A 21,225-nucleotide genomic window follows, 5' to 3' on the forward strand; every position below is an offset into this window, starting at 1 on the left:
CTTAGCCTTTAGCTGGGGGTCATTGGACCCTTAGCCTTTAGCTCATCCCTTGAAGCTTTTGTATGGCTCTGCCATAAACCACTCGAAAGGCTAGGAGAGGTGTCATGCTCGGGAATGTACAACAGGCCAGGCTGTAACACTGCGGTACCGTCCAGGTCTGCTTGCTTCGAGGCTGTGAATAACTGGAACCAGCTTTGCCTTAGCTTTGTCTTTAAAACAGATGAGAGGCAGGCCACTTATCTCATGATAAAACAGGAGCTGTGATTCCCAGAGGAATCTTTTGCCACACCTTCACCCCTCTTCTCTCAGTGCAGAAAGAGGCAGAGTGTACTGGACCGTAAGGTATCCTTTTTACTCATCGTCTGACCACAAGACTCTGTCATGTCTGTCTCTGCAAAGTAGAGATGTTTTCTTGGCTGACTCACTGTGGGCTTTGCTATGCGTAGGCACTTTACACTTGCACAGTGAGATTTGTGAAGCAGTAGAGCATTACTAAGGAGTGTTCTATAGAAGGTGATGGCTGGAAGCATATGAAGACATTTACTTTGTTTACCTTTGGGTAACTCCGTAAATAACCAGAGCTGAGAGTGCAAAGAATAATGCATAGCCACAAGCATTAACCATCAGTGAACTGCTGGTGTTAAAAGAGGATGAAGTTTGGCAGTGAGGTGAAATGGAGACCAGCTTTCAATAAGTAGCTTCACGATGCTGAATAGTGCTCAGTAACCCCATTAGAGTCAGCGGGATGAGTTATGGAAAGTGGCATTATCCTGTGGAAGGAAGGGTACTGCAGTCAGCTCGCGGTGAGGTACCACCAGACCGACGACCTCATCATTACTGTGCTCAGGATTAGGAGCTGAACACCTTCTGGCCATCACTGATCTTCACAGTGGAGCTTGTCATGCTACAGCTTTATACCTCTACTTTGAAAGCAAAGGAATGAATGAGGCAGGGGGGCAAGCATTCAATTTTTGAATGTCTTTCCCCACCCCCCTGCCCCCCCTGCTGCCATCTTCTCCAAAGTAGCTAGTGTAAAGCTGGAAGGAGTCTTGGGAAAGGCCTTGTTTTGGAGATGTCATAAAATACTCCTAGACATCCCAAATTCTCTCTCCTTCTGGTCCATTTTTTTTCCTTCCATGCCTTTTTAAAGGGGTTCCTTGCCTAATGGGCAAGAGAAGATTTGCACGTGAGGTATTTGTCACGCGTTGCGCTTTGCTGCCGATTCTGAAGCGAAGCCAGGATATTGCATTTGTATCCAGCCCTTCTGTAAAAACCTGCGTGTCAGAGGAGTGGTGTCATGGTGGAGGGGTTGCTAAAGGAGAAACAGAGAGGAAGGAGAGAGCTGTAATTCAAATGTACTGTAAAAGCAGCAGAGACAATAAAGGGACCTGGAGTCAAAGTACAGCGTTATTTCAGTCAATATTTTCTCTGAGGTTAGCCTGTGTGAAAGTTCCTCTTTAACTTCATTAATTGACAGCAAATAAAGATGTGTACTCTTTGCACGGAGATTGTTCTTTGGGTTGTGTGGACATTGTAATGCTGAAAGAATCCACACTGAACTGAGAGGCTACTATTCAAAGATGAGTAGTCAGCAAATAACTGAGCTTGACTCACTCTGTAAATGTTTGAGCACACAGAGAGATTGTCCCTCAGTTTAACTTCATTGGCAGCCTGTTTCGGATCGGCTCTGATTCTCAGCATGAGAAGTTTTGCAGGTCAGAATGAAGATGCATTGTCTCAAAGCACCTGGTAGTTTTTGCAGAGCTAGAATATGCTATTAAATACTGGTCAGGAAAATCTTTTGTATTTCATATGAGCTAAAACAGAGCATAAATTGAAATGTGTTTTCCTTAAGTAGCCCTGTTGTTAGCAAAGGAATTCCAGTTTTATTGTCAAAAGAAAGAAATCTGGTAGGATGCATTCTTGATGAATGCACTCACAAATGTTAAACCCTTCCTTATTCCTCCCATTCTCTGTAGCTGCATGACCTTGTGTTGGGGAAAAAAAAAGTCAGGCAGTGTTTCAGAATATGCCTGGGTGGGTTGTAATGCATGTGAGCTTTGACCTGTAACTATTTGCTGACATTAAAGAAACCCATGGTGTTAACTTTTAGCATTAATGGACTAACTCCCACGGAAAAGCATTCACCAATGTGAAAAGTTAAAATGCCAAACAGTGGCCCTCTTGTTTTGATGAAAATACAGCCTGACCTCCACTGGAGTATCACATGAAGCACTTACTGCTTGACTCGTAGGTCACAGTGTCGCTAGGAGTGCCACCAGGCCCTCTCACTCTGCTCTTCTGCAGTTTAAAAGATGTGATAGTTTAAAAAGCTTTCTGCTTAAGAGCAATGCAGGTTTTGTTTTTGCTGACAGTTCTCCATTGTAAATGACATTTAATGAAGTTATACTTTAAAGAAACGTATGATTTTCCTGTCAACGTCTGTTTTAAGAGGCTGTAATGGGTCTTTATGGGACAGAGAGATGGTTGGATAGAGAATCTTCCCTTTTCCACTTTCCATTCAAATCCATGTTAGCTCAGCATCGATCAAAAACATCTGTTGGTTGTTTATACTTCCCTTGTGCAGGTGTTGGGTTCCTCATCTTACTATCTTGAGCATAAAAACTCACCAGCTGCTGCCATGAAGAAGTGGCACAAGAAGAAAAGAGAGTGGAAAAGAATTCTTTTAATTATAGAAAACATACCTCAGATCAGGAGTATGAAGACTGTGAAAGCCTCATGGCTGTTTTCTATCAGTAGGTGAAGAACACCCATCTCTAGAATTGCCACTATGGCACATTTCACTCTCGATCAGTTCATTATTTAACAGCAACATAATATTACAGTAATGGTCATTCTTTCATAGGGAGAAAGATCACTGGTTTACCGTAGTATAACTATGAATGTGGTACTGTGTTATTAATGCAATATTGAATATTAGTGTTGTATCAATGTAGTACGCGTACCATAAATGAGTGGGTTCTTGCCTCTTTCAAATAATCAATTTTTCATTCAGCTGCTAAAAATACTGGTGGAGCATTCATTGACTGCATCTGTCTTTTGTACGGAGGAAGCCTTGGCAGTGGGCTGTGCCCTCTGCAGAGTAAATGGAAGGTGCACCTTGCCCTAAATCGTTTGTAATGAAAAAGGCAAACATTAGCAATTGTCATGACACACGCATGGGGCTGAGTCACCGCGGGAATTGATGCTGTGCTCGCCATGCAGGAATGACCTCGATGAGTCTGGAAAGGAGGGAGGAAGCAGTGGCAGTGAAAAGAAGCAGCGGAGGGTGGCCTTGTTGTCGTCCGGGCAGGAAGGTGAGAGGCAGAGGGCTCAAGTGATCCACCAAGGTCAAGCCAGAAGTTGTTGGAAGAGCTGAGAATAGAACAGGAGCCGCTTCCCTTCCAGTCTCCGCCTCGCCACAAGACTGTCTGTCATACTAGACCATTTACTTGCTAATTTGGGAAGCTTTTATCAGTTTTCTTTGGAAAGTGAGGTTTATTTTTGTCTATCTGGTGAGGGAAGGGCACAGAATGACTGTTTTGTAGCGTACTTGCAGACCCACCCTGTGTGATACTGGAGAAGGAAAGCAGAGAGTGCAGGGTGGGGGTCTCTTGCAACGGTGGTCTGCCAGACAGCCGCCGTGTGGTTTTCCTGTGCCAAAGCCCTTACTGCATTGACAGCAGTCCTAAAGCTTTGTACGTCTGTGTGTGCATCGGCATAGATGTCCTCAGGACTTGGAGCCGTCAGTAAGCCAGGTCTTCACTGGCTTTTCTTTTGTCGGTTATCAGCAAACAACCCAGCTGGAAACCTCCTTCCCAATAATATTATAGTCTCTGAATTTCTGCTTGATGCAAAGTAGTAATGAAACAAGGAACTTTGCCACTAATGGTTTAGGGATTGAATTGCTTGCCAGTGAGAACAAGGGATAAATAACCTGTTGCTAATGCTGCTGCCACCCTTCTGACGTTGTTGCTTAATCCTTTTGACGCACCAGGAAAAGGGGAGACTTACAAGAAGAATTGCAAGATGACCATGGAGATGATGAGAGGGGCTACGCAAACATGGCAAGGCTGTTGGGAAGGCTGGGTTTGAGTAAATAGTGTTTCTGTGGTATTAGTGGGTCATCAGAACATGAAGGGATTTCTTACTGGCAAAACCGGGATTAGCAATTTGGGCTTTTTTTCTAGCATCGAGTCTCACATTCATTACCGCTACTCAGGCACTTGAAAGCTACTTTGAAATGACACTATGAACAGTGTTTTCTTTAGTCTAAGATCAGTTATTTGTGCCAGGAAATTATTTGCCCTTTTCATAAGAAAAAGAAAACTGTATTGCTTAACTGGGCTGATGAGTGCTTCTGTGAGCGACCCCAGCGGCTGGGCTCTGGCTCTTACCCCCCTGCACTCTCCCACCATTGTTGTCCTCCCCTGTCCTTGGAACCACATCTGACTTGTTAGTGCTTCCCCAAGTGGAGACCATCCAAAAAATGAGTTGGTGCCAAAGATTTCTCGTACTTGCGAGCAGCCTGTATTAATTTCCTTTGTCATGCCCTGCTCCTTTCTGGCACAATATGCTGTTGTGGAACTGGATTTTGCCTCCTTTTCTCCTTTTCCTTTACTGTAGCCATCAATGCTCTGTTCTTTCTTTGTTCTAGCCTCAGCCACACTCAGGTGCCTGCCAGTAGTAACTCCTGGGTTTGTTTTATGTAAAACTTGATGGGTAAATGCTTTGTTCACAATCCTGTGAAAAATAGTCTTTGCTGGCATAGGTCATATCCCAGGGGCCAACTGATGATGTGAGCAACAGTTGAAGTTCTGTGTTTGTCTTTGCTGCTGAAAGTACGTAATTAGGATTTGTCTCCTTTTGATTTGTATGAAAACAGCAGCTCATGTTCACAGACTTGGACCTTTCCTACTGCGTAATCCATTTGTGAGGCAGATCGGTCCTGCCTTCCTTTGCAAGAGATGACTAATGTCAAAAAGCGGTGCATTTGGGGTGCTTTTGATCTGTATATCCTGAAATGCCATTTGCAGAACTTTAGCGTAGTTGAAATGTATTTTTTCTTAACAAAACCAATAATCCTAAGTGTAAAACACAGATATATTTACCATCTGGAAAAATAAAACTACTTTGGTTTGCATTTATATGATTTGTGAGAACTTTAAAATTACTTACAGTTATTTTTCCAAGAGAAACCCTCTTATATTTTTCCACTTGCATTTTTTTGGAAGTTGACTTTTTGGTATTGTACATTTTCATATGTCAATAATGTCAAACATATCTGCAATATAATTTAGTTTTATCCCTTGGTTATATAACTTACTGACCTTAAAACTTTGGCTAATCCCTTTCAGATCAAGGAATCTATTGTTGGTGAAATAAGACGAGAAATAGTAAGTGGATTGTTAGCAGCCGTATCACCCCAAAGCAGATCTGCAACTGCAAAACAAGATACACAGCCATGAAATGGGTACTACAGGTAATCTTTGACAAACTGCCACAACCAGATTTTATTTTTTTTGTCATATGAAATATCATTGTTAACTTAAACCCTGCTTTGTTTGCATTTTCCCCTTGAAACATAAGTGATCAAAATGGAAGTTCATCAAATACAGAGGATACTGATAATCCTGGATAGCTTTGGAATATCAGCTCATTTATAGTTTGGCCCATCCTGTTGTCAGCTTTCATGAAGTGGTCCTTGGCTTTTGGTTTTGGTGTTCTCTGTGATGACTTCGCATGTGAATGCATCATGCGAGAGGATTTATGTAGTTTGCCTGCCTTAGATATGAATATTATCAAAATACATACTTCACCATAACAAGCAGACTTCCGAAAATCTAATGTAGATATTCATCTTGCTTTTTTTTTCTGTAAGGCTGGATGTAGTCCGAAATGCTGTGGGATTCTGCTTTGAGCGGCGTACACTGGCGAAAGTGTCAAGTTATTTTTGCTTCAGGAGATGTTAAAGCTGCTGAGATAGGCTACTGTATTCGAAGCTTGGTTCTATAATGTGTACCTTTCCTTGAGTTCATCTATAAAGACTTAGACACTTTGACTAGTTCATTACTTTCCTTAAAGCACCAACAAAACTGTGCTCTCTGAAAGGTTTTGTATTTATTTGTATGTCCCTGTTGTAAATTTTTATGTAGCTAATTTCTTTGTTTAGCGATGCATCATGAAACTTGAAGATTTCCAGACATAACCAATTTATAACACAAATGCGTTCAGCCTAGCTTTTTAAAAAAAAAAAAAAAAAAAAAAAAAACCAAACAAAAAAACCCAAACCAAAACAAAAAAACCCAACAAAAAATCCCCCAGAAACACTGACCTCTGTGAGGTATTTATTGTGCAATAACTGATCCACTTTAAGAGCTTGAAACAACCAATAATGGTTTCCACTGCTGTTACTTAGTGCCACTTCAAAAGAAGGAAAAAATCCTGATGTAAAAATTGCTGTTAATTCTTGGGGCGGTTACTATTAGCAGAGTGGTAGAATGACGTGACGTTACTTAAAACTACTTAAAGTTCTGACACTGAAAGCCTTATCTTTGTGTAGAAGACAACTTTTAATTTTATTTGCTTCCTTACTGTTTGCGCATCCCTCTATAGAAAAGTGCCTTATTTTAAGCACTGTTTTTTGTCTTTGTGTTGACTGCTTTCACTCATACCAAGAGAAGTTCTCTTCTGCTTCATATTAACCAAAATGCAATAAAAGTTCTGATCTTCTGAAAGCAATTAGGATGTGCAACTTGTAATGGATGAACGACCTTGCTTGTATTAAGGGGAAAATGGAAAAAATCTCTTTTCCTCCCCCATCCCTCACTGTGCGGATTTTCAGTTAGCCTGATGAACATGCGTTTGTTCCAGTGGAGCAAATTGGAATTCATTGGAGGTTTTATGTGGTCAAATAGACATTTAGTGGATATGTAATATCCCATTTTGCTGTGCTTGGAATCTCTTTACTCCTTTGCCATTTCCATCTACTAAAACTCTTTAATCTATGTCAAGGTCTTTAATCAAAAATAGTTTCAAATATAACAATATTATATGAAAAAGTTTCTAAGATTGTAAATTGTGTTACGAAGACACACAAGGGCTGATTTCTTTTTAAAAAGTGTATATTAAACCAATAAAATATTTATTTTGCCTATAATCTGTGTCAGTGTTTTTCATTGTGCATGGTTTACTTGTAAGCAAAATAAGTAACATAGATTTGTTCAAATAGCACACAGAACAGCAGGAAAGCTCAGGACTTGGGTTTCCAAAAGCTTTCAGATGTTTAGGGGACCCTATATGCTTAGGAAATGTGAAATATAAATTTGAGAGAAATGTTGGCACTTCAAACTCTTAAAGTTGTTGGCTCCTGTTGCAGCTCCAAGAATTTGGTTGGTCTTGACCTCTCCTCAGTTTGTCCCTGTGAGTAGAGCCAGAGCTTTCTTGAAAACCTCATACTACATGTTTAAAAGTTGAAATATAAACTCTGACAGCACTTATGCATGGCAATCCGTGGTGGTAAGCTGCAGTAGGTTTCTGCTTTCCTTGCAGCTTGCATGAGTACGCGGTTCCATTCCAGAATGCCACTGGAGGGTAACCAGCCGGACCCAAGTGCCTGCAACCTGCCTTTGCAAATGCACAAACCCAAGACCTAGTCAAATAATTGCAGCAGCAGATGCTCCCCTTGTCCCCCAGCCAGGTTAATTAGAGCACGTGACCATTAACATGTCCTGTGCCCATGTCCTACTCAAAGTGGAGTTCCAAGAAAGGTGGCAACTGTGGCTCTCATGGAGTGATGGAGGCAAGCAGTTCAGGAGTCAGCGGCTGTCGAGCAGCGGCTGCCAGCAGCATCCCCTGCAGGTGTGGCAGCCTGGCTCCTCACCGCTCCGACAAGAAAAGTCACTTTTAGGTAACATCCCGGAGTGTCTGGGGCGCTTCAGCTCATAGCTTGTAAGAACCTTTGATCTTAGCAGCACAGAGTCTAATTTTAATATATCCTGAGAAATGAAAAATAGTGCCATTTTTTCATCCAGCTGATGGAAGGCAGGTTTGTGAAGTTCTGGCAGAATTTAAAATAAAGACATTTCAAAATGACATTTCTAAATACTGTACTGAAACTAATGAGTATACAAGCACCTATTTTTCCATAATCCTGGTAACAGATTTTTGCCATTCTTAAAGACACTTTCAGCTAATATTTTCTGAGTGACATCTCTCTAGATACAGGAATGTTTATAAACTCCTGTTTAAAAAAAAATAAAATTGTAGTGTGCTGCTGTCATATAAGTTAAGCTGAACAGGTACCAACCTCTATTGACAATTCTGCTTGTGCCTTAGGAACAGCCATCATTATTATTGGACACACGCCTAACCTGGGTGGCTTGCCCTTCAGTAATGTCAATTCAGCTGTAATGATTTTCTGAGCGTGGACAGTTTTTCTTTTGTTTAATGATTGAAACTGCTACTTTCCTTACAAATTAGTGTTGTCTTTTTTTCTGCCAGCCTGCAATTTGATATGAATTCTATGCAGATTAAAACAGATTTATTAGTGGCTGATAAATATTGGTCAATCAAATTTGCTGTGAATAAAGCTGGCAGTAAAGCCAGAGATATTTTGGATGCTTTTCTAAACTTCACTGTGATAGTGGTCTTTGTGGCTGCCAGTTGGCTGCAGGAATATAAAGCCAAGGGCTGTATTTTGGAAACCCTAAGAGCTAGCTGTTTTCTCTGGGTACGGGACAGCTACATCCCTGTTGGTAGCAAAATAGACTTGTCTTTAGCCTACTGCAGAGCAATACATGCCTACGGCACAGCTCAAATCAGGCAGAGATTTGGGGCCTAGTACTTGGAGATTTTTTTAAATTATTATTATTTTTTAAGGTGAGTAAAAGCATGTTTCTAGCCCCTATTGTTGCAGTGAAAAGCTACAAAAATGACCTCTGCTGAAACAATGTGGAGACATCTCGGCATTCGGCAGCTGGAGACAACAGCTGGAAAGGCGGGAGCAGCCCCCCGCACCGCTTGGGTTAGTGCTGCGATGCCCGCGAGGTGCTGCTGCCGCTCGCCCACAGCACCGTGTGCGAGCCCTGAAAAGGAAAGGACCGAGGATGGCCACGGACCCAGCCGCGTGGCCGGGGGTGAGTACACAGGAGGAGAGGCTCCTGCTGCTGGTAGTTTCTGTGACGCTGTTTGGAGGGAGGACTCAAAGTGGCCCTGCCCCTACTGAAAGAACTGATGGGCTCTTGAAGCTCTTTCAAGCACTTTTTTGCTGGCCATGACCTTCATAAAGGGAAGGCTGCCCTGCATCTCCTGTTTTCCCTCAAACTGTGTGGTGTGCGAGCCCTTGGCAGCTTGCTTTTAGAAGGCAAGTGATGCCCAAGATGCTCCAAGCCGTACATTTCCTAAGGACCGGTTTGCTCTGGTTGCTGTCTCTTTTAAGGTGAGAATTTAAAGCCTTGCTGATACAGTCCAGCCACTGCTGCTCACCAGTATTACTCTACTGAGTGTTGAGGGGCAGCGTGTGTACTGCCTTTGGATTTTGCATGCTGCTGAGCAAATGGCTTACACTTGAAATACAGCGTAGGTCAGAATGTTTTAATTAAGTTATACCACAGGTGAATCTGTTTCAATGACACTGGCCACAGGAAGATACTGATTAGGGAGAGGGAAGAAGAGCCCCATTTGGAAACTGGAGTAATTCAAGCCGTGACTAGCAGTTTAGAACAAAATCATGCCTAAACTACTGGAAAATTTCTCTTTTGAGGGGTTTTTTCAATAGGGAACAAACCCAAAACTCTGAAACTTGGGTGACGTCATAAAACAGAATAACTGCTGGTTAGATGGCTTCAGTCCAACGCAACACTTTCTTCTGAATTAACATGATAATGTCAAAATAATACACTAGTTGATTTTCAGGAACAACAAGAAACTCATATTATTAACTTGGCATAATGCAAATTTACTTTGATATTTCGTATGTGATTTTAGATGTGATGGTAATTCTTCATATTCATGCCATAGAATAAAATTGTACAATATTGTTATAATAAAAGTTGTAAAAATAAAAGACAAACCCATTTTTTAAAAAAAAAGAAACAAAATCACTTGATAATTCCAAATAGCTTGTATATCAGGCAATTCTGCATAGATGCTTGCTGAGTGATGGTGAATATTATATACAGAAACATCTTTCTCTTTTTTTGACAGGGTAAAAGGGGAAAGCCTGGACAATGGCTAAGTAATTAAATGGCAGCAATGAGAAGGCAGCACGATGAAAAGCAAGAATTGCCTCAGTGAGTGAGTAGCTGTTCTGCTTACTGTGAAATCTTTGGTACAGACACCTGCTTTCACAGGTATTTCTAAGTTTGTGAGTCTTTGTATAATAATGTAGAGTTTCTCATTTTTTTATTTTCTAAAGTAGTCCTGTTCTCCATTGGTTATTTGCTACGTGTTAGGGAGTTTTAGAGGCAATTTTTTAAGTAAACATCTACAAAAATATTTTTGCTTAGTTTTGTGTGTTCAGCTTTGGTTTTAGATTTTGTTTTAAAAGTATCATAAAGACAGGGGAAATGATTTTGAAGGGCAATGTCCTGTACTAAAGATTGAACAATGCAGGTTTTAAATATATACTTAATAAATTAGCCATAGGTGGGAGGTGCAGGAAAATTTATATCTAGGCATAGTTTTGCACTGGCATAAGCGATGGGGAAAAAAGCTGAGCAAAGGGATTGCTTATTCTTAAGTACAAGGAGCATAGCAGCGCAGGCTCGTGAAACGCTTGGAGTTTTGTTGTAGTTTGTAACATAAGAGCAGCCACAGCAGATGAAACCAAAGGTCCAGCCCCTTCGATATCTTCACCCCCACCGTGGCCAACAGCAAATGCTACTCTTTGGGAAGAGCATAGCCAGAGGGGAGCGTGGGGAGCATCTCTGCCCTCCCGCTCACAGCAGGCAGTGGCTCTGGGATTTCCTGGCCAGCGGTGGTATCCTTGGTGGATTTCCTTTCCATGAATCGATCTAATTGCTTTTCTAGCTCGTGTAAAGTTTTGTTGTCCACAGCATCGTGTGGCGATGAGTTCCGCAATTTAAGCACAGCCTGCATGGAGAAGGTTTTTTATTTGAACCAGTCCCTGAATAATTTTGCGTGATGCCTTCTAGCTCTGCTGCTGCCTTCAGGCCCTGTGGGGCTGCATAGAGGGCATGGCCCAAACTGGGGTAGCCCTCGGCTACTGGCTTGTCCCTGCTCACGGAGCAGCACCATTCCTGCTGCTCCCGACACTTGTATAAGAAATAGCAAACAAACACGCCCCAGCCACTTTCTCCAGGTCACCAAACCCCGACACCGCCCTCCCGGTGTGCCGGCTGCACAGGTCTGGCCGGCCCAGTTGCTCCCATGTGGAAGCTGCAGACGCCAACTTGGGGGTCGCTGTGACTTCTCTAGACCTAGCCTGTCATCTGAGGTGGAGGAGCAGGCAAGAAAGAAGGGAAATCTGAAGAGACTTAAACTAAAAAAAAATCACAATTTTAAAAACATATTCTGAATTTGGCATACTGAGCTTTTATAGCCGAGTTGATGACTTTCCATTTTTAGCCTGGTAGCATGTGTTTGTACACCGAGTTTTCCAACTCACACTCTGAAATTTCAGAAGTTCATTCCTTGTTCAGCTTCTCTGTGTTCTATATTTTAACTTTTGTTTTTAAAAAAATTTACAGTAGAAACTCAATTTTATATTTCAATCATTTAATTCAATGGTTTAGTCAGTCAATTTTTGCATTAAAGGTTTAATATGGAAATAAGATAATTCCATTCTAAAGTCTATGTAAACTGCCAACAGTAGTTCTGTTTATTGAAAAATATATTAGATTTACCTTCTTCTTGGTAAGGAAGCAAATTCTAGCATGACTTCCTGGTGAAATACCTCCCTAAAACCAGTACCAGAATTTTGGTTTCAGCACTATTGAACTGTAGTCCATATTGGACATGGATCTTTTGACTGTCTAATCAGGTTATGTCCCATTAATCCAGCTCATTTCCTATGTTTTGGATGTGTGTATTCTATGGATGGTAGTGGGTAGCACCTACCAGTAAATGTCTGTGCATTACTTGATAGTCTGGAGAGCTGCAAGTCCCAGGGGAAGACTTGAATAGGTAGTATCAGTTCTTATGTCCTCAGATAAAGGTAACTTTAAACTGCTTATGATTAAAATTATGCTGCTAAGGAATGATTATATCAACTAAAGAGATTGTATAAGTAGAAATAGCTGTATTTTTTACTTTATTTTTTTACTTTACGTCTAGGCTTTCTGAATCCATGTATGTAGTCAGTACGTAAGCATGTCCAAGCCTGGTGTTTGATGGACGAGTACTGGTGATGGAAGTTTGGGTTAGGCTGTTACTAGGCCAATAGCTCTTGCTGAATGTCCCACTGTCTCTGTCGCTGCTCAACAAGACTTCCTGTTCTTCTTCTTGACCTGCCTGCGGCAGCACTTACTGCTCACAAGACAGGCGTGATCTGCTCTACTTTCTCCCATGCTTGCAGATCTTAAATTCTTTGCATTTTCTGTATAAAATTAGCAAACTGTGTTTCCAGCGGTTGAGTGGGAGCCACCCTGATTGCAACACCTGTATTCAGCTATTTTGAAAGGAAACTTTCAGGGTAATTTGAATATGTCGTTGTTCATTCTTGGAAGGCTTGCATGTCATTTTAGCACCTATGAGCAATGCCCGGTGTAGAGCCCCAAGAGGAAAACCTGTCCATGAACAGGTATGGTGTGCACAGCAAAGACTGTGTCCAGCGTTCACGCTTTCTGCCTCCCTTCTGCCCATGACCAACACCAAGAGCTGCAAAACTGATGCCTCTGTATGGAAAAAGGCATTGAAAAAATGGTTTGTCAGTTTGTTAGAAAAGGGCAGAAGGAAGGGGCACACTAAAGTCCCCTTTGGCTGTAGCAGCAAGCCGGTGAGTAGCAGCCAGGAAGCAACGTGCTCTGCAGCGTTTCTTCCCCCGATGACGGTGCGGCTGCCCGGCAGTGCCCTGAGGAGATGCTGGTGTGAGGAGAGGTCTCAGCTGGAGAGCCCGAGGAAAGCACGGATCAACACATCTTTGCAAAGGTTCTTGCATATCAGTGGCTACAATGGGGATTAAAGTTATGTCCCAAGAGATGCACTGGAAGGACTGCCACTTCCAAGCTGAGTCTTTGCTCTGTAAGGCAGCCTGGTGGATCAGAGAACTGTAGCTGAATGCTTCCCTGCATCTGCACTGATGAAATTAGAACCCAAAGCCTTAGGTAGGTTGGCTTCACAAGCAGCTCCAGCTCTCTCTCTTCTCCTGGCCAGGCTGATGCTGCAGTAGTGCCTCACCACAGCAGAGAAGCTGAGGCAGATCACAGCCACAACAGAAAGTGTGTAAGGAGAGTGCAGGACAGACCCCCTTGAATTCCCTTCCCAGCAGCCTCTGTCTTTGGCTGGGAAAAAAAAATATAAACCTCCCCTAACACAACAGGAAAAATATCTCAAGCAGGAACTGTGCCGTGAGTACTCTGATAGCTCATCGCTACAGGAGGATATATTAAAAAGCAGCGCTTCATACCAGAACCTAGTGAACGACACAGGAAGGAAAGATCTTAGACAGTTATTGTTATTTTTTCTTCCATGGTAGTTTTAGCTGAATCATGAAGGAATTTGAAACATTGTGGGGAGTGCACTAAAAACAGAAGATGAGCTAAAAGGATTTGGCAGTACTTAAATGCATTTCAGCTCTTCCGCAGACTATGATGCAGTCTATAGAAAATGCAATCACAGTTTGCCCAGAGACATCTAGTGCTGCAAATTAGGTGTAAGAGAGAGCTGATGTAGTAATCCTGAAATGATATACCCGAGTGGTATCTGAAATATGCCTCTTATACTATTTTAAATATACGTCTATTGTTATAGTGCATGTGAAGATTGCTGGACACCAGCTCCAAATAAGCACAGAGAGGAGAGCCGCAGAGGCAAATATCTCCACATCGCATCGTCGGTGGGCCTCTCTCTGAGGCACAGCAGCCCCATTAAGGAGCTGTCCTTGTGTCTTGTCCTGTCCCTGTTGCCTGGCTCCCTTCTGAACCTGCCAATAAGTGCTTTGGTTGGTTTGTTTCTTCATATGACTGCTGAGCTTTTTTCTCAGACATATCACTGGCAGCAACTTTGAGACATGATTCCTTTAGACAGCAATGTCCAGCAATCTAGAGCTGAAACACACCTCTACAAGCCTTTGAGCATTTCATGGTTTCATATTTTTTCACTATCTGAATGTGTGTTTTCAACTGACTTTATCATTAACATAAGAAATTTCAAGCCTTTGTAATGAGAATTATAGCTCCTGTAATACAATAACAGACACTGTAATTGTAGCATAATTTAATACATGAAGTTTCATGGACAGCTATAATAGATGTTTTATGGCAAACAGCTTTCATAGAGAAACCCGATATTTAAAATATACTATTTATTAATATATAATAGCAAAGCAGCTGGAAAACATTTTTCTCACATTATCTGGGACTGAGAAAACAAAAATTATTTTCTTTTGAGCATGACAATTTATCAGAGAAAAGCCACAACTGCAGATCCCTGTGTATGTCCTCCCCCCGGGTGTATCCCTGTGTATATCCTCTATGTCTGAAGCTGTCATTGAAGTTAATGGCACGGCTGTTCATGAAGGACTTGTGAAATTGGATAATTAGACTGTCCTGAAAACAACTCTCTAATTGTCCTTAGTGAAAGCGGTGTGTGCCTCTCTTCCTTTAGTGTCTTAGACCCTTAGTTGTACCAGCAGAACTGCTGCAATTGCACCCTGGCTCTAATTGTCTGTGGAATTCTATAAAGCAAATTATGATTCATCTTTGTAGGCATAGTGAAGGCTTAAAAATGATTGTATGAAACACCGAACATCACTATTCTGTGCATATCTTTCATTTGTTGTGGTAAATGAAACTGAGCATTTCACCTCCGCACTGAAAATATTCAGGACTCGGCCTGAGAGGGCCCGGGGTAACCTGATCTTGGGCCCTGCTTCGAGCAGTAGCTGGGACGGGCTATCTCCAGAAGCCCCGTCCAAGCGGTTCTACAATTCTAAGTTAATGCCACCTAAACTGTCACAATAAATCTAATAGGAAAATCGCCAGCTACTAGCCATCAGCTGGAAACCGCTACAGTACACAGTAGTTTTGATTTGGATGAGGAGGGAAATTTCAGCCCTCGCTGAGAGTTATTTTTGATCATTGAGTCAACTGGGCCTTTAACTTTTAGCGTATCCTCACCTCCTGAGCTTTGTCAGGTTCTTCATAAACCAACTAGCTAGTGTGCTTGCCTCTGGTCAGAAATACCTTGGTATTCCGATAATGTGTTAACAGTTTTTATTTGTATGAATCAAAGCCAAACAAATATTCCACCCCTGAGCCGCTGGTTTATTCTGCTGTGTACGGCCTGTGCGTTGTTCTTAACTGTGGTCCCCGCTCCGTCGCTGCCTCCTCCACTGGCACGGGTGGGAAAATACTCAGTGACCCTGAATAAACCTGTGATGAACTGTGAAAATCCTTAGTGCCTTCAGTGGCCTGAACAAGAAACACGTTTTCAAATTCCTCTGAGTTTTGGTGATGCCCAGCCTCAGCTCTGAATTGAGCTGCTTCTCTGTTTCCTTACTACAGTTTGTCAGAGGCAGACTCAAGCTGTTACTCCTCTCCATGAACTTTGTCTGTTTGCTCTTCGTTCTGGCTGGTTGTGTTTCCCTTCCCTGTTGAGAGAGTTCACAGGCCCTCCAAAAACCTGACCAAAATGGGCTTTCTCTCTGCAGGTAGCCTCATGCCGGGTAAAGCTGATTCTGCGCTGGGCTGGGCCAGTCTGTGCCTGGCTGTACCTCACCTTCTCTTTCTTCCCAGTCGTTGGTAGTGCGTAACAGGAGACCGGCCCGACGCTCTTCGGCTTAGAGCTCAGCCTTCAGCACAGCGCTCTGAACTGGCTTTAGGGCACTTTCTGTCTGGGCATCCAGTTTTGGCATCAAGCACGCCTCTGTCGCAGGAGCTCTGCTGTCCTGCTTGGCAGCGGTCAGGTGCTCTAAGCAAAGCGGTAGGTTAAGTCAGTCAGTGGTCGCTGTGTATCGTTTCATGCGCTTCTTTTGAATTAAGGTGAAACGAAAAGTGAAAAGCAATTATATTCACCAAAGGGTACTATTGGTATGACTGACCAAATTATTTTCCCGGTCTTGGAAGAAGGCACAGATTTTGTACTCCAAAGTAGGATTTGGCCCTCTGAATTTTAGCCATCTAAAAGTGAGGTAACAAGTCTCAGTCATCTTTACTTTTTCTAGGGTTAATGGAGAGAAAATGTCATCTCCAGTAAACACTATATTCCGCTTAACTAGGACAGGGTGAAATGCCCTTTGATGTGTCTAGCATGAGGGAGCCCAGATAGCTGGCTTAAATGTGGATGTTCTCAGTATCTGAAATTATGTGAGATGGACCCCACCAGCAGAGATCGCAGTCTAAATCTGCAAACCCAGCCTAAGGTGCAAACCCACCTAGCACACCAGATAAACTTCATGAAAGTGTAGGCATCTGTGTAGCACCATCATCAAAAATCTTCCTGGAAGAGGTTTAGAAGAGGATTTGAAAGAGCAAAGGCAATTGTTGGATATGTGAGAAGAGGAGAGCGGTTCTGGCACACTGTAACAGAGATGGAATTATTGCATCCACCCCTCCTGCTACTTCCACCCCCAAAATCTGAAAACTTCCTGATTTGTGTTCATCAATAATTAAGAGCCCATCAGCAATACTCAGAGGGAGCTTGCATTGCACTTCTGAGCAGCCAGTCAGTAATGTACAGTGGAGAGATCCTCTTTTTCAAATCCCAGGGCTCCAGGCCATGCAATGCTAGTATTGCATTTTCAATTAGCTCCTGAGTGAATGCTTGGCATATGTAGAAGTGAACTGGTACACAATTAGCTTATTGTTCCTTTCAGCTTTGTGCTGAGAGGATCTGAAGGACTGCAGAAGAGAGGGAGAGGGGAAAAAAAAGAACATAGCCAAGCCAGCGGCATCTCTGTGGATGTGGAATAAGGGAGTTGCTCGGCTCACACCGGTCCCCGTGCTAAGTCGGGAGTTACAGCCGTGACTGAGGAGCGCTCAGCCTGGCGGCAGGGAGGGCGCCCGGGGAGAGGCGCAGACCGAGTCTCAAGCTCCAGGCTCTGCTCTCGCCTGACGCACCTCAGCATCGCGATGGAGCCCAACAGCCCGAAAAAAATACAGTTTGCTGTGCCACTGTTTCAGAGTCAAATAGATCCCGAGGCAGCTGAGCAGGTAAGGAAGACGAGTTTCTTTTGGTGTTTTGAGGGAACGGGGCAGGAATGGGGGCAAGATGTGGGATGAGAACAGGTAATACTTGTGGCCTAAATGCTTTTCTAACTTGTATTCGTGTAACTATAGATTAAATGCTCTGGAGGTTATAGCAATGTCTGGATACACCCAGCAAGGGAGGAGGATATGTCCACTAGCCAGAATAAGGCTTTTCTACCTTGGGTAGGTTTATTTGGTATATATTTGTTGTGCCTTTTCTATAACTGGACTTGTGCCCTAATACATACACTTCACATGAATACACATTCTCAACAAACCAACTAAAGTATATGATTTGTACATAAAGCAAAACATGAAGCTGATAATAGGTACCTAGTGGAAATATTGTGCAGAAGACAGCTTATTTACCATTCATTTTAACACAAGAAAAGACGAGTTATGTTTTGCACAATAGTTATCACTTCACTTACCTCCTGTATTTCTCTTTTTTTTGGTATAGTCTTCTTTATGTCGTTGCAGTGTTTTACATATTTGAAAAATATATACGTGTAGAAATATGCCTGACTTATGTCTGCGTTGGAATTGTGTGTGTTCTATTTTAGGTTTTGGCTCACTCCCAAAACATACACGTACATATAATATATATAGCAGTACAGATGTCTACAGAGGAAAAGATACCTATTATTGTGTACAGATATGTGTAGATGCGCACAAAAGAAGGACACAGGGAATCTTATGAGAAAAGCTGGATAAAATGTAATTAGGTGACCCAGTATATTTTTCTCAGTGCAAGTCCTTCTCGACATTTGCTTCTATTTTGGTAAGTCTAGTTTTAGATGATACCAGGGGAATATTATAACCTTGACAGTTCCGTGCCATTAGCTATGAAATTATTTGCACCTTTAGGACTTAAAAACTCAGGTATCTGGTTTCCTGAATATTCTGATGTCATGTGTCTTAAAAGGCAGCCGCCTATGCCGGAAAATGATGAGTTGAGAGTGACCACTGAATGAAGAAAGACTAGAAGGGTGCAGGGGAGAATTGCTGCAGGTCTTCATTTTGTCCATAGGTACTTCTGAGCTGCGAGATGTCCGTACCTTACGGAACAGTCCTGCAATGAATTCAAGCAGGATGTGTTCTGATATTTTTCTGAAATCTGTGAGAACCACAGGATTAGGATTTCCCAGAATTCCCATGGCTTTTGAAATGCTGTGGCCCAAATTCTGCCCAGTATTTATGGGCAGTCCTTTTTTTATGTTGTGCGTTTAATTCCAAGTGCTATACAGTTTCACTGTGGGTGTGTGATGAAATTAAAGTAGTAAATTCTGCTGTCAGCTACAGTTATGCTAATCTGGAATAAACCCGTTAACCCTGATGATGTAATTTTCCATTTACACCTCTGAAAGCAAAATTTGAACCCAGCTAAATAAAGATGTTGGCTCAGCAACTAAAAAAGAACAAACGCACTGACATTGAGGTTTTGTGTCAGAATGGTTTCTAGCTTAAATGCTCTTGGTCCCTCTCTTAAATTCAATGGAATATCAATAGCCTGGAGGCTTTAGTGAAGCAACACAAAGCTTTCAATGCAAATGTGTGCATTATAGGAGAGTAGTCTAATATCATGTAGTTCAACCAGTGTTAATGGAACAAAAGTACTTAACCAAATAAACTCTGAATAAGAAGAATTGCATAGAATTCAGGATTATATATTGGTATGTAAAGATCTGTTGTACAGTGCTCTTTGAACATATTCTTTTGAAAGTCTTAAGTATTGGTATTCTTTAGTTAAAGAACAGTAGTAACACCTCTGGCCACAGTTTAGAATATCATAAGTTCATTGGAAGGCATACATGCAACATCAACTTTCAAGTGCACTTACAAAATATTAATATTAACGATTACTTGTGAGAGCTATGACATTACTAGGTATTTGCACACATAAGCTCACAAACTGCTGCAATCATTTTCCTGAAGCAAAGCTAAATGTCAATATTTTAAGATATGACTGATACATGTCAGCAATACATGTCCAAAAACTTATTCAAGATGATTGCAAATCCTACAGGTATTTTGGAAGGCTCTCCCCTGTGCCTTTGCTTTCCACGTACAAGCAGCAGCATGACCCTGATCACTGTCAGACCAGACGAGCAGTCAGTAAGACAGTGACGTGCTACTGTTCTTTAAATATTTTCTTTTTTAACTTTGCCTGGTCTATACTCAGGAGTGCATCAGATGGATTTTTTTGCTTTGCTTAGGGTGCGGGGCAGTTGGTGGACCCTAATGACTCTCCTTGGTTTATGCATATTACAGATCAGGAAAAGAAGGCCTACACCAGCATCGCTCGTCATCATGAATGAACACATGCCCCCAGGTAAGTGCCAACATACCTTCTAAACCATTGAACTCATATACACAGGATTGTCTGCAAATTGGTTTTATTAACTACATGGTTTTAAAAAAACAGCATTAATTTCATAGCACTACATATCAAATAATGGATCTTAGAACAGTTTGGGGTAAACCCCATGAACACATGTAACTCTTGGCCTCCAGATAATGTCAATAATTTCAGGATTTTATCCTTCATGTAAATCTTTTGTTGTAGGTACAGGGAGAATATGACCCGGATCCAGCACTTCCATCCGCAAACCTTTTCTTTCCCTGGGTGGATACTTTGGAGATCTTTGAAGTCCTAGTCTTGGTTTTCTGATCTCTAGAGATACCAGGGTGGCTCCAGGGCTAATTCAACAAAGTGAATTGCTTCTGCAAAACAGGTTGTTTTCTGGTTTTCTGATGAAACAAGTGATGTCTGTTTTCATTACTCCTTTTCAACTGTGAATACATTATCTTCATCCAAGACTCCTCCCAGAAGATTTTCTGTGGGATGGGATGATTTGAGGTTGCAACATACTTTGTCACATAAACATGACTTCAGAAAGACTCTTTAATAACCTGTTTAGGGAGTATTATAAGTGAAAAAGCTCAGCAGAAATGGATTGTAGGAAAAAGTCCTCAAGACATAATCCCTTTGAAACACACTACCTACTTTCTATCAAGCTTTTCCTTTACATAGTGCTCTGCAACATTTTTTTCCTGCCTTATCCCTTCATCACCTGAATCTTTTTTTTTAGAGCAGTTCAGACTTTTTCTCACTGATGTGTCTCTTAGGTCATTACTGTATGCACTGGCACCTCAGTACAACAAAGCCATCTTAGCTCTATTAGGATCTCCACTTACGGCACCGTGCTGAGGGTCTCCACTTCTGATTAACATCGCCAGTAGCTGAAGTTCCTCAGAAAGTGCAGAAAGAAGCAATTAGAGAGCCCTGCTCTTGGGGTTGAGATCATTGCAGCACAGCACACAGATTAGGGAGGTTCGGCTAAAGTTATATTCTTTTGACACTGACAGTGACCCATGAGTTTGCTGTGGGGCTAACACCAATCTCAGTTTGGAGAGTATCTTTCTGGCCAGAATTTCAGGCAGTTCAGCTCTCAGTAATGGTGCATGAAAGATCTGCCTTAGACCGACTTTCCTTACCTTAATGGGATCTACAGTGTCTGTGTTGCTAGGACCTAATTTAAAGCAAATTTATCTTGACCGTTAATCTCTTTTGCAATTCACTTTGTACACTTTGTACCATCATATTTCCTTTTATAAACAGATACTTGGTACAGTACCAAATCAAAACCAAACAGAGAATAAGTACTCTTTTTAATTTACAGGAAATTTTACTGTAAACAAAGTGGTGCATGTCTGTTATCTCCTTTCCTGCAATGTTATTAATAAATCTTTAAATAAATCATTTTTATTATGAGTCAGGGCTGCTGCAAGTATCAGTCAACTTCCATATAAGCCCAAGAGCTTGTATATTCACCTTCTTCACTTATTTATATTT

At 41.9% G+C, this 21,225-nt stretch overlaps 2 protein-coding genes across 4 annotated transcripts in view; both read left to right on the forward strand.

Annotated features, from left to right (window-relative positions):
* Window positions 1-7,147, forward strand: part of ITPRID2 (ITPR interacting domain containing 2) — a 43,402-nt gene extending 36,255 nt beyond the window's left edge. For all 3 annotated transcript variants that reach the window (XM_072874324.1, XM_072874325.1, XM_072874327.1), the window contains 2 exons: window positions 5,358-5,482; window positions 5,882-7,147. In XM_072874324.1, the coding sequence (XP_072730425.1) occupies window positions 5,358-5,468 (111 nt within the window). In that variant the 3' untranslated portion in view covers window positions 5,469-5,482; window positions 5,882-7,147. The remainder of the gene's footprint in view (window positions 1-5,357; window positions 5,483-5,881) is intronic.
* A 9,935-nt stretch (window positions 7,148-17,082) lies between these two features.
* The window catches only part of PPP1R1C (protein phosphatase 1 regulatory inhibitor subunit 1C), a 54,573-nt gene continuing 50,430 nt past the window's right edge, over window positions 17,083-21,225 (forward strand). Inside the window, 3 exon segments of the mRNA XM_072874803.1 lie at window positions 17,083-17,206; window positions 17,209-17,333; window positions 19,641-19,701. Coding sequence (XP_072730904.1) covers window positions 17,083-17,206; window positions 17,209-17,333; window positions 19,641-19,701 — 310 coding nt within the window.

The sequence above is a fragment of the Ciconia boyciana genome, chromosome 10 (assembly GCF_034638445.1).
Source record: "Ciconia boyciana chromosome 10, ASM3463844v1, whole genome shotgun sequence".
In the NCBI taxonomy this organism is placed as follows: Eukaryota; Metazoa; Chordata; class Aves; order Ciconiiformes; family Ciconiidae; genus Ciconia; species Ciconia boyciana.